At 42.0% G+C, this 16,054-nt stretch overlaps 2 protein-coding genes across 2 annotated transcripts; one reads left to right on the top strand and one right to left on the bottom strand.

Moving 5' to 3' along the window:
- Positions 1 to 178: 178 nt before the first annotated feature.
- LOC146618373 (inositol-tetrakisphosphate 1-kinase-like) lies at positions 179 to 5,999 on the bottom strand. Its single transcript, XM_085370811.1, has 10 exons — positions 5,866 to 5,999; positions 5,705 to 5,729; positions 1,933 to 2,055; positions 1,624 to 1,741; positions 1,435 to 1,536; positions 1,239 to 1,279; positions 954 to 1,119; positions 641 to 708; positions 393 to 555; positions 179 to 318 (listed from the first exon to the last, which is right to left on the bottom strand). The coding sequence occupies exons 1-10, from the start codon at positions 5,997 to 5,999 to the stop codon at positions 179 to 181; spliced, it is 1,080 nt and encodes a 359-aa protein (XP_085226937.1).
- Positions 6,000 to 6,261: 262 nt separating this feature from the next.
- On the top strand, positions 6,262 to 12,280 carry psma6l (proteasome 20S subunit alpha 6, like). The gene is made up of 7 exons (XM_085370312.1): positions 6,262 to 6,461; positions 6,962 to 7,056; positions 8,002 to 8,083; positions 8,246 to 8,401; positions 8,594 to 8,772; positions 11,570 to 11,664; positions 11,957 to 12,280. The coding sequence occupies exons 1-7, from the start codon at positions 6,386 to 6,388 to the stop codon at positions 12,012 to 12,014; spliced, it is 741 nt and encodes a 246-aa protein (XP_085226438.1). The 5' UTR covers positions 6,262 to 6,385; the 3' UTR covers positions 12,015 to 12,280.
- The last annotated feature ends 3,774 nt before the right edge of the window (positions 12,281 to 16,054 follow it).

The raw sequence follows: 16,054 nt of genomic DNA, 5'->3' as shown, positions 1-16,054 counted from the left end.
GTCAATCAATAAACAGAAAAGTATACTCAAGTACTGTAGGTTGCCTTTTTTTTTTTTGCTTGTTTGTTGGCCTTAACAGAGCAGAGACAATTAGCAGGTCAAAGTAATTAGTGTGTTTTGAAGAGGATAAAGTTCGGGATCAAGTTTTGCTTATCCTTTTGATGAAACCAATCCGTGATCAACTCCTGGGGTGACAAACACCCACTGTTTCCTCAGAGGAACCACCTGTAGTGTGTGAACCAGCAGCGGCGTGTTTGTCCAACACTGACTGGATGTGGCTGAGCAGAGAGGAGAAAAACTGAGGCATGCCCTCGTAGCCTAGCAGAGAAAAGAGCGCATCAGAAAACGACAGTGTCTTCCTGTGTGTAAGTCACTGTGTACTCCGGCACTACCTGGGAAAATGTTGATGTCGATGACGGTGAGCGCGTGCGTTCCTATGTTGACGATGACATCCACGCCAAACAGGGCCATGCCGAGCTGAGCTCGGAGCTCCTTGACGAGGGCGGCCACAGCATCTGAGCTGGGAGAAGGCGGGTCCACCATATGTTCATCCACCTTAGAATATGAGACGTGGCATTTTATGGTGGACATGAGCAGCATTTGACCTGTTGCTTTAAACTAAGTCCGAAATATTACTCACAGACGTGAGATTAGAGTTCGACTCTGGTTTGGACACCTTTTGGCTGTTGAAGAAGATGGTCTTCCTGTCTGCAGGCAGGGAGAAAGAGAAACTGTTATACAGAAAGAAAAACTAGGTGATAACAGTGGCACATGAAAGTAAAAGTAGTAGAGAAAATGAAATGCTGGAACTCAAAAGGAAGGGACACAAAACGAAAGGAAAAGCAAGAAAGGTAAGGGCGATGCAAGTGAGTTAAAAAAAAAAAGTTAAAATATAAAGTTAAATGATAAAAGACGGGAAAGACGAAAGGAATATTGGCGGGGTGGAAACTGACCACAGGGGCCGGAGGGAAAGTTCTTGATAGAGGGTCTCTCTACGCAGCAGTGCTTGTCTCCTACCACAAACACTTTGTACAAAACGGCTCCGTGGTTCACAAAACTCTGAAGCACACAGGGGGGATGGATATCAGCCAGACTGGCTGCACTGAAGAGCAGACACATCTGCAGCATGGAGACCACATGAGATTAAGAAATGGAAACTTACAAGAATACATTTTACAGTTAGTAGTTAGTAGATATCAAGTGGGATTTTGCGAGGCAGGAAAAACCAAATCAGCTACCTCATGTGAATATGAGCCGTGTGCCACTCTGGTTTTACAAACTGAGGTGAGGAAAAGAGGAAGTGTTTGTGTGTTAGTATTTTATTTTTATAAAACTGAATTGCATGTTACCTCCAGGCTTCAGTCACACACACGCATGCATGCACACAAAGATAATAAGTAAGAAATGTGGAGGACAGACATTAAGTGAACTGACTGAGAGGAAATGTTAGGCCCTGTCTTATCACAGCCTGCTGAATGGATGACAGGTCACTGCCACTGTGGACCTCGAGGCATGGGGGACTGCAGATACGCCAGTCTGACAAACAAAGAAGAATGAGTAACTGTTAATATCTGCGATTGAGCTGTAAGTTGTGTTACCGTTGGGCTAAGAAGCTGCAGTCACCTCGGAGTGAACTGTTCAGTTGGCTCATTATCCGACCCGAGATAAAGCGGTCTAATAGTTTAGCCATGGCAGGCAGGGGATCCAGCAGCACTGTGTCAGGATGAGCTGAAACATAACTCTGTGGTGGGAAAGAGAGAGGAGTCACTAACTGCTCATTAATGAAAACGTCCAGCTGCACCATTATTATTAACACCCGAGATTAAAAGACTACATGCAGAGGGTACTGGAGTATCCTCTGTCAGCAGCCCCAGATGAACACACAGTTTACTGGACTTGCAACATGAATAGTTTAAATAGGTGCAGCATTACCTGAAAGTTATCAAGGAGCTGCTGTGATTGGCTATCGTGCTCAGCTTCCACAATTACGTCAGACAGCTTGTGAAGGATGATGTCAAAGGGTCCCTGAGGGCCCAGGGGCTGAGTGAGATCAATCTACAATAGAAAAAAAAATGTACAGGCTATGTTGATGAACTTCTTTTAATATAGAATTTTCTACTTTTTATTACAAGCTTCATTATCTTATTCTTTAATCCCAGTTTGGATTAGTGAGACAGACTCCCTCTCTACTTTTAGGACTAGACTTAAACTTTCCTTTTTCATGTAGTTAGGGCCGGATCGGGTGACCTTGAATCCTCCCTTTGTTACGCTGCAATACACCTAGGCTGCTAGGGGCTTCCCATGATGCACTGAGTGTTTCTTCTTCAGTCTCTATATATATTTATACACATTTATAAACTCTGTTTTTAATCATTAATTATTAAAATCTCTGTCTTCCTCCCCTCACCCCCAATTGGTCTCACAGATGGCTGCCCCTCCTTGAGACTGGATCTGCAGGAGGTATCTTCCTTTTGAAAGTCAAAGGAGCTTGCAAAGAAAAGCGTCTGGACTTCTTTAAGTTGCTTGAAGACGTTTCACCTCTCATCCGAGAAGCTTCTTCAGTTCTAATGTCAAATGGTGGAGAGTCCCAGATATAAACCTAGTGGGAGTATCCCCCCACAGAGGGACAAAAGGACCCCCTGATGATCCTCTAATCGCCTGAGCCAAGGTGGGAAACTGGGCGTGGGTCCCAATCAGCCAGAGTTTCGGGTGAGCTCATTGTGAAACCTGGCCCCACTTATCATGCGAATTCCTGAGGTCAGATGGCCCAGGATGTGAGTGGGCGTTAAGGCGTCTGGGAAGGGATCTCAAAACTGGATTATAGATGGCAGAGAGTTGGTGTCGTAAACCACCGCCTCTGTTCAAAGATGGTCGCTCACAGTGGACATAGATGGCTTCTTTCACTCCTCTTTCAAACCATCTGTCCTCTCTGTCCAAAATGTGAACATTGACATCCTCGAAAGAGTGTCCTTTATCCTTAAGATGCAGATGGACTGCTGAGTCTTGTCCTGTGGAGGTGGCTCTTCTATGGTGTGCCATGCACTTGTGAAGTGGCTGTTTGGTCTCTCCAATGTAGAGGTCTGAGCATTCCTCGCTGCACTGTACAGCATACACCACATTGTTAAGTTTGTGTCTTGGCATTTTGTCTTTCGGGTGAACCAGTTTCTGTCTGAGCGTGTTGCTGGGTCTGAAATACACTGGGATGTCATGCTTGGAGAAAACTCTCCTGAGTTTCTCTGATACACCGGCTACATAGGGGATGACAATGTTGTTGCGTCTGTCCTTCTTATCCTCCCTCGCTGGTGTCTGATCTTCTTTTCTGTGCCTCTTTGCTGACTTTAAAAACGCCCATTTAGGATAGCTGCAAGTTTTGAGTGCTTCCTTTACATGTGTGTGTTCCTTCTTTTTTCCTTCAGGCTCAGAGGGAACATGTTCTGCCCGGTGGTGTAGGGTCCTGATTACTCCTGATTTGGACCCACACCCAGTTTCACACCTTGGCTCAGGCGATTAGAGGATCATCAGGGGGTCCTTTTGTCCCTCTGTGGGGGGTTACTCCCACTAGGTTTATATCTGGGACTCTCCACCATTTGACCTTAGAACTGAAGAAGCTTCTCGGATGAGAGGTGAAACGTCTTCAAGCAACTTAAAGAAGTCCAGACGCTTTTCTTTGCAAGCTCCTTTGACTACGATGACCTGGATGACTGAGAACCTTCACAGACATCTTCCTTTTGAAAGCGAGTTTTTTTCCCTCCCACTGCCAGCAAGTGTTTGCTCACAGGTCGTCATTAGACTGTTGGGATTTTCTCTGTATTACAGTAGGGTGTTTCCCTTACAATATACAGCACCTTGAGGAAACTTGCTGTGATTCGGTGCTATATAAATAAAAAAAATTTAATTGAACTGAACCCATTCGCACACATATCCATACCTTATAATGTTCACACACACACTCCAATCAATGCACGAGGAGCAACTCAAGGTTCAGTATCTCGCTTGACATGCAGACTGGAGGAACTGGGGATCAAAGCACTAACTTTACAATTACCACATGACCCACCCACTAAACCTACAGACCCTGGCGCTCTCGGGCTGTCTCTAAACAACTGTGCTTATCTTTTAGGTCAAATCAGATTGGGTGTGCTCAGGGTGGTGCAGCTGTAAGCCATAATAGATGTAGCCAATCTATGCTGTAGGAGTTTAATATAGCTAAATTCTCATATTATCACTCATATTATCTTCATTTGTGCAGTCTTGAAGTGTAATAAATGTACAGTTGCAAATGGCAGTTTGTTTTAGCACATGTAGCTGATCACTGCACCAATTAAGGAGTGATCATCAAAAAATATAGAAAGTCAAATTTTCAAATGGCTGAGCAGGAAAAACACAGGTGTTACTGTTTGCATTGATAATATCCCCATTCTGTCTATAACAGTGATAAAACAAGAATAAAGCTAATTTGAATATCGCCTCCCAAAAAAGCGTGTGCTACAAGACATGATCAAATGAGTCTGTGTTATTACTTTAAGTTTGAAATCATTGCATATCCAACCGGTAGTCAGCAGCAAGGACAGCAGGGGTGTTTCTTTGAATTGTGGCCACTTTTCCTAGAAACCTTGGAAACCTATGACCAAGCGCCTTGTCATAGGGGAGTAATCTGACTGAAGGTGAATGTTCTTGTGATTTGGTGCCATATAAATAAAACCAAATAGAAAGTCAGCACTGTCTTTAAGCCTTATATGATTCGAGAAGAGAACAAAGAAAAAAAACAAAAGAGTTGACCTCTGGGGGTGACAGCTGTCTTGGCTTCAGGAGGGATCAGACGTTTTACAACCAAACCACAGAGCCAGTAGATAATTATGTACATTAGCAGGGCCTTGTCACTGGCACACCTACAGTCAATAGATTGCAACACAGTGACTCGTAATAACTTCCAGAAGCAAGGTCAACTTCATGACATCACACAGTATGTAAAAGGTTAAGACACCACATGAAATATATATAGACCTTGTTCACGCAGTTCTTTTGATTTTCTTTTGGTATTGCTTAATGCTTCGTTTTAAGCCACCAGCAAATCTTTCAGACAAGAAAAAAGAGTCACTTCCTGATCTCTGCTCCTGAAATCTAAATCACCATAAAACACACCCAGGTGGTTTTACACACCCATGCAGTAGTATATGAAGATATTTGCGTGCAGTTAAATGTCTGAACAGTTATGATCACGGATGGGTTGCAAGTTCACTACAAGCAGATTATAGCAGGTGGCCGCAGGTGGCTGCGATACTAACTGCTAATGTTGTGGCCGCAAGTATGTGACTATGAGCGCATAGTGTTCATAATCTAGTGTCACAGCTATCAAGCAAGTATGAAAACATCCATCTACCGTCACGCACTTACAAAGACATGCAATGTTAAGCATGTTCGCCCACACACACACAAACAAGAAAGTTTTTAGCCTTTACACTAAAAAAAATTAATAATTTTCCCCTAATTTAGGCTTTTACAATCATCTTACTCCTTGGAGTCTGACACAGCATCACTCACACACTGCCTTGTTCCACTCGTCTTAATTAAACTGTAATTATCAACACGAATACGTAACAAATAAAATAAACTGGCCAGTCTTCAGCCTCGCATTTCATGTGACTCGCCATTGTGATTTAAGATTTAACACACAGCCAAGATTTCATGGGCGAAAAGAACTCACCTTTACCACTTCCACTCCATGGTGTCTGTAGGAAAAAATATTAAAATGCTTATTGTCTATTGTTATGTTAGACATAATGAACAAGACTATGCTGACAAATCATTCAGTATAGAGAATTTTACAGTTGAATAGCCTCATAGTAAAACAATAAGTACACTTACGCACAGAACCGTATGAACGCGTCTAGGTTCATCCTCCTGCGCTTCTTGTCACTGAGCCAGCAGCCCACCCTGCGCTCTGACATCCGGACCCCTGCAGCCGAGGGACCGCACACGCGCACGGACAGACGATCCATTCATCCCTTCCCTCTGCCACTTCTGCTCGGGAGTGTCGAGTCCTCTCGCTCTTTTATGGGGACAGTCATGAGTCATGGTTGTCTGAGTCCGCACAGGAGGAGCGAGAGGGCCAGTTTAACTAGTAAAGTAAGTCTCTGACTTCCTCGTTGGCGCTGCCATCCAATTAAAGCGGCCGGGGCCGGTCATGGAGCCGCTCTGAGCGAAAAACTGAAAGAGAAAGTAAAAATCCTGTCGGGGAAGTTACTCCATTAGCCTGCTTTCACGGCAGTAGCACAGGCATGTCATTTCCTATTATCTGACTCTTGAAAAACACTCGAAGTATCGATTATTTGCGTGCTCATATAGACATATTGAGTAAAGTTCACCTGAGGTCACAAGGAGGAAGATGTCCCGAGGGTCCAACGCAGGTTTTGACCGACACATCACCATTTTTTCACCAGAGGGCCGCCTGTACCAAGTCGGTAAGGGACATTTTCTGTTGTGTGTTAGCTAACAGCAAACCCGGACCATGCCTAGTGTACAGTACAGTAGCACAGTCATTACCAGGTGTGAGCTACCTGCTGCTGCTAATCGAAACAACACTACAAGAACATGATGGAGCAAAAGTAGCTAGCTTCTTCTGGTTTCGGTGCGGAGTACGGTTAGCGTCCAAGTTGAACACGTACTAGTTGCTATACCTGTTTTTACTCAAGCTTGAATGTTTATAACCTAGTTAAATTGCAATATGAATAACTGCACACAGTTAGTAGTTAGTTTGAGTTAGTTTTATTCTTTATGTGTGCTTTTAGTGTTTGAAGTATCCCGAAAAGAGAAAAAAAATAGTTCCTCTAAGTTGTTTTCCTAACTATCATGGGCTAACTCGGTGCCTTCCCCCTCATAAATTAAATAATCAGATTAAAAAAATAAAGGGGGAGGTTTATGTTGTTATTTTTTCTCATATGTGTCTTGTGCTGCGATGCAGAGTATGCCTTCAAAGCCATCTCTCAGGGCGGGTTGACCTCCGTTGGGATCCGGGGTAAGGACACCTCGGTGGTGGTCACACAAAAGAAAGTTCCGGTAAGACCTCAAACGCGTCTCACTAGTGATGATGCTGATGATGATGATGTGAGCTGAAGCCAAACAGTGAGGCCACTTATGACTCAAAGCATGTCAGCAAAAAGCTTGAATAAGATACCCTGTATATAACGCGATAGGGCCTCAAACACACCTTTGGCATGTTTTTTATTCTCCTATGTCAGCTTCATCATCTAGTCACTGCAGTTATGGATGTTATGGAGTGTGCATGGATCCAGATATGATCCAGGAGACCCATTCATTTATCCAATTTAGGGTTACAGGAGGGCTGGAACTATGATAGGGTGAAAGGCAGGGTCTTTCAGAGACCACAAAGGCCTTCTGGAGAAAGGTTTTAATGCCAGACAAGACAAATATTGAGCTATTTGGCCACAATGGCAAGAGGTATGTTAGAGGAGTAAAGCTGCGGCTTTCAAACCCAAGAGCACCAAGAGTCTTAAGTTGCCCTTGGGCTGTTTTGCTGTACCAGTGGTACTGGTACAAGATGTAGCAGTACCCAAAGAACCAACCTTAGCCCTGTTGAAAATTTGTGGACTATGCTTCAGATGTCATGATGTTCCTAAAAACCAAAATAAATGAACTCTACCAATTCGAGCAGAAGGACTGGTCATATATCCAGCCAGAATTATACTAGAACCTTTTTGATGGCTACCAAAAGTGTCCAGCTTGCTAAGGCACATTTAACCAATGATTAGTGGGGGTGTCTGTATATAATTGATCCCATGTATAAATATTTCATCCTATGTGAATTAGAGAAAAAGACCCTGGAAAAAGAACATCACAAAAAACAAAAGAAAAGGAAAAAGGAAATTATCAGAAGATCAAAGTGCTTAAAACCATCAGAGATGCATTTCATGAGTCTAAATTGTTACTTTGACAAAATACTGCAGTGTCTAGATTTATAAAGTTGGATCATTTTTCCTACAGGATAAGCTGCTGGACTCTTCCACTGTGACCAACATGTTCAAACTAACACCTCGCATTGGCTGCGTGATGACCGGGCACAATGGTATGTATACATCACTTAACAGCATGCATTTCATTATGATAATGTGTATGCTGTGCTGTCATAAATAATAATGAATAAATATGAGACGTGATGTATGTGTTGTTAAAGTGTTGATGTTCTTTTTGTGTGTAATTACACTCAAATCCTGTTGTTTCTGTGCAGCTGACAGTCGTTCCCAGGTTCACCGGGCCCGAGTGGAAGCTGGGGAATGGAAGTATAAATTTGGTTATGACATCACGGCAGACGTGTTGTGTCGCAGGTTGGCTGATATCTCTCAGGTGTACACGCAGAATGCTGAAATGAGACCTCTAGGCTGCTGTAAGTAGGCGCTTACGTGCATTTTCACATTTTATTTGCGTTAATATATAGATATAATTAATAGTTAAGACAGTTTAATTTAAGGGACACATTAATAACACATATAAGAGCTCATTAAAAACTGACTGCATGTGCACTGAATGTTCACAATCTGAAGGACGGCTGTCTTAAGTTGTCCCCGTGTGCTCCCAGGTATGATCATGGTGGCCATTGACCCCCAGCACGGTCCTGTCCTTTATAAATGCGACCCGGCAGGCTATTACTGTGGCTTCAGAGCCACGGCGGTTGGAGCCAAACAGACGGAGGCTAACAGCTACCTGGAGAAGAAGCTGAAGAAAAAGCCAGAACTCAACCATGACAGGACAGTGCAGGTAAAATGAAGCTTGATGAAAACACACTTTCTCTGAATTATTGATGCGATGCCTCCAATTTTAGTCGAAAAGGTGAGTTATGCGGTGGTGGTAAAAGCTGCTGGGTGGAATTGAAAGGATTGTCCTCCAACAGAAAGGCCAAGGTATACCAACAGTGTCCCTGAATAAAACACTGGATTCCTGTCTGTCGTTATACAGGATGTTTTTACATCCTGCAAAAGTCAAATCTGTGCCTTTATCACTGGTATAGTCACTGCCTTGAAATTATCTGCCTCACCTAGGATTAGCTCATCATACATTGTTGAATTTGTTTTTCCTATACCTGCTCATTCCCAGAATAGCAGCCTCTGATGCACTTGGCCTTTTACCTTTGTTAGAATATCAACATCTCAGTGGTTGTATGTCAGTGAAGGAGAGGGTGTTGCATGATTTCAGCATCTCTGATTGAGATATGATTTACAAGAGGATGACCTGTGAGCAAACAGGTCAATGTGACAATGAACCATAGCAGCCTGTCCTTATAACAGTTTCACATTGCCATTCATGTGACTCTGAACTTACCTCATAAAGTGTGACGTTTCCAGTAACATGAACCCTGCTTACATGTCTCAGGTCATCTCACCTGTAAAGAATCACTGATGCTGGCCTTACACCAAATAACTCTCAGGCAATATCAGTGTCGAAGACAAATGTCCCGTGTCACGACAAAATATTGGCAGTTTTCTGTCATCTCGATTGTCTCAGTCAAAGCTGCCTTAAGTTGGTGTTGTTGTCGTCTCCATATTCCATAGGAATCACCCACGTTTGATTCAGTTGTAAGTCTTTGGTCATGGCTCAGGCAAATCACTTTCATGAACATGGTTGACACCCAGTAGCTTCTCTTCCTCCGGTCTCATTCTCAGTGGCATCTTATGTATGCAGCACCTTCTGTTTAATGCTCAGTTGTCCAGCATTGTGTGATATTGTTAAAGGCAATTTGGTTACTTGGAAATAATAACCCTGAAAAAAATTCCCAGTGTTTGCAAAATCTTACAATCTATGACTACAAACTTTCAGTCAAGACACAGCATCTCTAGATGCTTCAGAAGTGCTTTTAAAGTCTTCTAGTGTGTGGTTGGCATTATACATTTTGTGTGACGATCGCTAAAACTGCCTGCTGAGTTGTCTATGATGTATTTAACGACATACACTATATGGACAAAAGTGTTGGGCCGCACCTCTTAATCTTTGAATTCAAGTATTGCCAGTCCCATTGCCACATGTGTACAAAGTCATGCACCGAGCAATGCAGTCTGCCTTTACAATAGGGCTGCCACAAACGATTATTTTGAGAGTCGACTAGTCACCGTTATTTTTGCGATTAGTCGACTAATCAGATCATGCATCCATTGGACGTAAAACGTACAGCTTACTGCACCAGCAGCATCTGCTCTTATATAACTATCATTAGCTTACAGCTTGAAGTATTTAAGGTATGTTTCAGTGAAGTTTAATAAACTCAGCCGTCTGCTCCTTGCTATCTAAAATATAACAGGACACTGGAGTATATTCTCCAGCATCTCACACTTCTGATAATCAGTTGTCTGCTTGACGTTTATTCAGCTGTGTAAAAACTTTATTTCTCAGCCAAACCGATTTACTCAGGAACAAATAAAATACTAAAAAAGCCAAAGAATAACATTTTTAAGTTATCTAAGTGACTTATATTACATGTTTAACCTGCGTAGCGAAAGACGGCGGTGGGTTTGAAAACGATTTGCCGGGAGTCCGGTGTTCTCACGGGCTCTAGTGAGCCTAGCCCCCGGCTAGCTATCGAGCTAGTGGGTAACAGACGTCTCCGAAAACGTCAGAGCGCTTTTGAAAATATGTGGTGTCTTGATAAACTGAGCAGATATTTGAGGTTTACACAGCTACATTCAGCCTGAAAATATGTTAAACTTTTTTTTTGTGACCCAAAAAGAATAATAAGAGTAATATTAAAACTAACTAGCTGCCGCCATTGTTGGAAACTGAGCTGGGCTGCGCTATGAATTCTGGGACAGAGCTTCTTCTTCTTCGGGGTGTAACGGCAGCTGGCATCCTTGTACATGCAGTGCTGCCATCTTCTGTTTCAGTCCGTTATTACACTCAGCGCACCAGCTGTCTCAGTAACTGCAGAGGTTCAAACCTTCTCTAACATTAACGTCAACAGAAGAGTGTGCACTGGGAGCTTCACGGCCTGGGTTCTCTGTGACCAACAGGATTCTGTAGGTATAATGTGTAGGCCTGTGCTTTAGTCCATATATTGTATCTTTTGCAGTGTAAACCCTAATGTGTCCTGATGTGTCCCTTGAAAAATGAGCCATGAGGGCAGATGTGGTGGTACTTTTTCTTTTGTCCTGTTCCCTTTTTGTTCAGCCAGTGTCAACATTTAGAGGGGTTTAAACGTCAAATCTGACTTGGCCTTTAAAAACCTGAATACTAGTGGTCACCTGAGCACACTATAGAAGCAGGTGTAAACCATGATTTTGTTCATGATGTTGGAGTCAGGCCAGTTAACCAAGTGTAAACTGAACCAAGCCTGAAAATCGCCCAATGCCAGAGAATCAACCAGCATTCCTCAAAACTATTAAAACCTTTTGAATGACTTGCAATACAACCTGTGTTGTAGGAAAACGCACCTGAAACAACATTTTCCTTTCGGCTTTCTCTCCTCTGTGCACCTTGTTAGTCTGTGAAGTTGTACTCTGCTTTCGCTCTGACCGAAAATCCTCTTTAATGTTCTGACTGAAGGATTTTTTCTTTCCTGTCTTTCCAGTTGGCCATTTCCTGTCTGTCCTCTGTCCTGTCAGTGGACTTCAAGGCCAGTGAGCTGGAGATCGGCATAGTGACCAAAGACAAACCTAAGTTCAGGTAACTTCATTCACACACTGGTTTCACCACATGGGTCATGACTGAGGTTCTGCTCTAGATTTTTACCCTGAAAGAAACGTGGCATTGTTTATTATTTTAGGTGCTTTTATTGCAAATACGAGTTTACTTTTTTGTTTTGGTTCATTCCGTTTATATTGTTTGTCAGATGCTTTTTATTTTTTTGTCAGTCTGGTAATTATACAGGATTTGAATCTCTCTGTTTTGAAGGACTTAACATGGCCATGTCTGACTTCTGTTCTTCCACTTTTCCTCCCTCCTCTCCTTCTGGCAGGACACTCGCTGAAGAAGAAATTGAAACCCACTTGGTTGCCATAGCAGAGCGGGAGTAGAGACACCCTTGCAAACATCGGTCTGTGATTTATCATAGTCTGCTATAGTCGGTGTGCTTGATTTAGTCTAATTTACCAATGCTATTCCACTGTACACAGTCGGTCACCTGCATATCCAGACAGATTAATCAAGCGCACCTGATGAAGAAACTGTGCTAAAAAGGATCGATACATGTTTGATTCATAGTGATAGGACACATATCTCCAGTGGGCTTTTTTAAAACAGTTCTGTATAGAGTAGTAATGCCATTTTTAAATTTTGATCTTGCACCTAAAGCGACTAGCTAAACTTTTGTTGGATGCTGGTTTGTGCATAATATTTATCATACAGCATTTTTAGGACTGTATGTTTATAACAACACTCTCCAAAGATCATAATAAAACTGTCCCTGGGAGTCATACTTAATGCTTTTTAAGCAACTCACAATAAAACTGAATGCAAAGAAGACTGAGCAATGTCGTGTGTTGGTTTAACGTGAACGGATTAAGGATAAGGATACGTATTCATGAGCAAGAACTAAGGATCCAGGATTTAGACGGGGTAGACTAATGAGGCCATTAGAAACATTCATGTGTTCATTTATGTTAGCTGCAGCTAAAGCAGATTTAATTTTAAAAAGCAATCACAGTTTATGAGGCTCTTGTGTTGAAATGTATGTGGCTTCTCTGCCTGTTATTCACTGTTGAATGTCCTGCGTTTCTTCTTGTGACCACTAGATGGCAGTGGTGTGCCTGCTTCCAGCCTCTGAGTATTTCATAACACAATTTGTTCTTCTTTGTACTTTTCTATTTACAGAAATCAATTTTGACTCTTGTGAACTATTACGCTTCCAAGTCTTTGGGGATTGCGTGTCTGTATGTGTGTCACACTGCCAATCGTGCATTTCCACTTTGTTATTTGTCCCTTGTTGTGTGTCTTGCCAGTCCACCAGAAAGACACACTGTGACCCACCATTTACAAAATGTCACCTGGCAGTCTGAAAGGATAAGTGTTTCTCAGCCACGCACGCACATATTCACTCTTAAAATGAACACGTACAATGACAGAGAACAGCAGCGTGTTTATGCTTTTACTTTATTATTAGAAGCAGATTACATGAATATCCTGTTAGTTTACAGAAGTTAAACTGTGATCCTACATTATTAATAATGCTGATTCTCTCATTGACAACAATATTTATTACTTACCTGCCAAGTAGTTTCACAGTATTCACTGCCCTGAAATTGTCTTAAACAAATACTGTACCGTTGCAATATCTCTATGGTAGCCATGTGATGTTACACATCATACACGTGTTTGTTCTGCACCAGTTTCCAGTAGTTTGTGTTTCATCTTGTTTGTTGTTTATGAGCTCTCTTTGCTCCTCGGTGCTGTCCTGTTTCCTTACCACCCCCAGCTGCCCCACAGCCTGCTGAGGTCTCTTCTTTCCCACAGTCACCAAGTGGTCTGGGGGTTGTTCCATTCATTAGAATTTACATCTGATATTTCAGGGTCTTTACCTTACAGTGTAAAGCTCATAGAGATAACTGCTGTTGTGAACTGGTGCTATGTAATGTAACTTTACTAATGCACCAGTTCATATTAATACATTTTAAAGTTAAGATTAATACTTTAAGGTCATTTGAAAGCTTACAGGATTGAGAAGAAGGATATTTAAAGACTAGATTCTCAATTTGTTTGCAGACACATTAAGGATTTAGACTGAGAGCATCAAAAAGCCCTGCTAGTCTTGTTAAAGCTCCTAGTGGTTGGAGCACGGTCCTAAGTTGCATTGATAGGCTTTAAGTGTCTCGCCTTCAATTACTTTATGGGAGCAAGCGTTGGCACATAAACTCTTATGGCCTGTTTTAACCCCATGCCAACAGGATGGGAACAGTGCTGCAGTGTAGCATTAAGATTATATATATATATATATATATATATATATACACACATATATATATATATATATATATATATACACACATATATATATATATACATATGTGTGTGTGTGTGTGTGTGTGTGTGTGTGTGTGTGTGTGTGTGTGTGTGTGTGTGTGTGTAAATCTTTCAGTTTAGCATTTTAACCGGTAAAACCAGCTGGCTCTTCAACCCCCATTGCTGCATTGCATGCACAGGAACCTGGAAAAACACAGAACACAAAGAACGCTGTCAGCACTGGCAGGTTCATAGTTTACATAAATGCAGACAGACATGAAAAAGTCTCCACCAATAAAAGTGTTGAACTCGTAGATATGCTAGCTATACTTAGTGGATCCACACCGCAAAAGTAGTTGGAGTACTGCAACCTTTACATGTTCCAGTCCCCAGTTTTTAGATACTTTATTCTGGCAGAAACATTGACTGTTACAGCCATGGACTGTATACAAAAGATGGACATGGCCACCATAAAGCAGACTGAGAAGCCACTGCATGCTGATTAGCTAGCAATTTGTCAAACAAAGTGAAGCATATCCTGCTTTATCCTCCTTTTTTACTTTAATTAAGTCTGTGATTAGCACATAAAACATTTTGTTATATAATATATGATTTGCAACTAGCAATTGAGATCATAACTAATTAAAACATGTTTACTGAGATCAAACAGCAAGAAAACTGAAGGGATGTTCTCCCCTAGACCTCTACACAATTGGACTCAAGTCACACCCATTCTGGCTATTAAAAGGACAGATCTATGTCACTTTTCAGAGCTGGTAGCATTGTCCATCTTTTATATACAGTCTATAACTCTAGCACAGGGGTTATATAACAGCAATGTGAATGGTCTCTTCATTTAAGTTTCAAACTGCAGTAACAAAATATCTTTAATGAAAAAGACCAATCTGTGCTTGAGATTAATTTAGGGATTACCACACAGTAGGACAGAGGAAGATGGAAAGGGAGGTCCTATTTTAAGCTGTTTTAAAATTAATTATAGTAGAAGATGTAAGTGAAGCTTTTTATGGGAAAAGAAGACATGACAGAAGATTTACAGGATTGGAAAGAAAATGACTGAAGTGGATCTTTAAATTTGAAAAAATAAAGACTTTGTAATGGAAAAGAAATATCACCACACACAATTAACTATAAGACCGCTCCCCTTTCATTTTCTTATGGTGTATTATTGAATACTAGATGTTTTATAAAACTTTAAGAATAATTAAACAGTTAATTTATATATATGTGTATTTTCATAAACATCTTTATAGTTTTTTTTCTCTTAAGGTCATACCCCTGCCCACTGCTATCAAGACTTGCTCGTCTTATTCTATGGTGTATTTAACAAAGTGGTGCCTTTTTAATTTTTGAATTGATTTGTACTCAGACTCCCCTAAGTATCTTTTCCCATGTCCTCTCCTCACCACATACCCTTCATTTTTCCCTGTGCCTTTTTTTCTCATCCCTACAAACACACCACTTCTCTCGTATTCGCAGCCCCATAACCCTCTTTTTCCTCAGGCACCTTCACCTCACAGCTGTTCTGCTCCTCTCTGTTCTGGCCATACCTCAAGAGCTAATGCCACCTGTTTCTTACCTCCATGCCTGAACTCCTGCAGCTCATACCCCTCTACCTCGCATTTATCCTTCCTTTTCCCCCATCACTCCCCCACCATATGAAATGTTGACCCTGTGGCTGGTGTCTCCTGGTACTGTGAGTGCCTGCCAAGCTAAATGGGCCCAGAGCACTGGCCATGTGTGTGTGTGTGTGTGTGTGGGGGGTCACAGCGTGGGGATTAGGTGTGTGTGAGTGATTGAGGGTGACAGCGGCCCTAGCATTAGGTGCCCTGTGGCAGATTTCGTAGGCCTGTTTTAGACACACTAAGCTGGATTTACCAGCAGCAGTGTGTCAGCAGTGATGCAGCCTGGTTGGACCTCCTACAGAACACACACACACACACACACACACACACACACACACACAGGACCCAGCAATCCACCTGTAACCAGTCTTGGCTGTCCCATTAACCCTTCCTTTCTGTCCATCATAACCTTTTTACACTCCTGTAAATATGCATCAGCAGCACAGTGGACCCCATGATGCAGGCAGGCCACTGTA

The sequence above is a fragment of the Diplotaxodon limnothrissa genome, linkage group LG14 (genome assembly GCF_057381915.1).
Source record: "Diplotaxodon limnothrissa isolate DT_005_m linkage group LG14, D_limnothrissa_male_GT1.1, whole genome shotgun sequence".
Lineage (NCBI taxonomy): Eukaryota > Metazoa > Chordata > Actinopteri > Cichliformes > Cichlidae > Diplotaxodon > Diplotaxodon limnothrissa.
The sequence above is the reverse complement of the archived record's forward strand: the minus strand, read 5'-3'. Positions and strand labels throughout refer to the sequence as shown.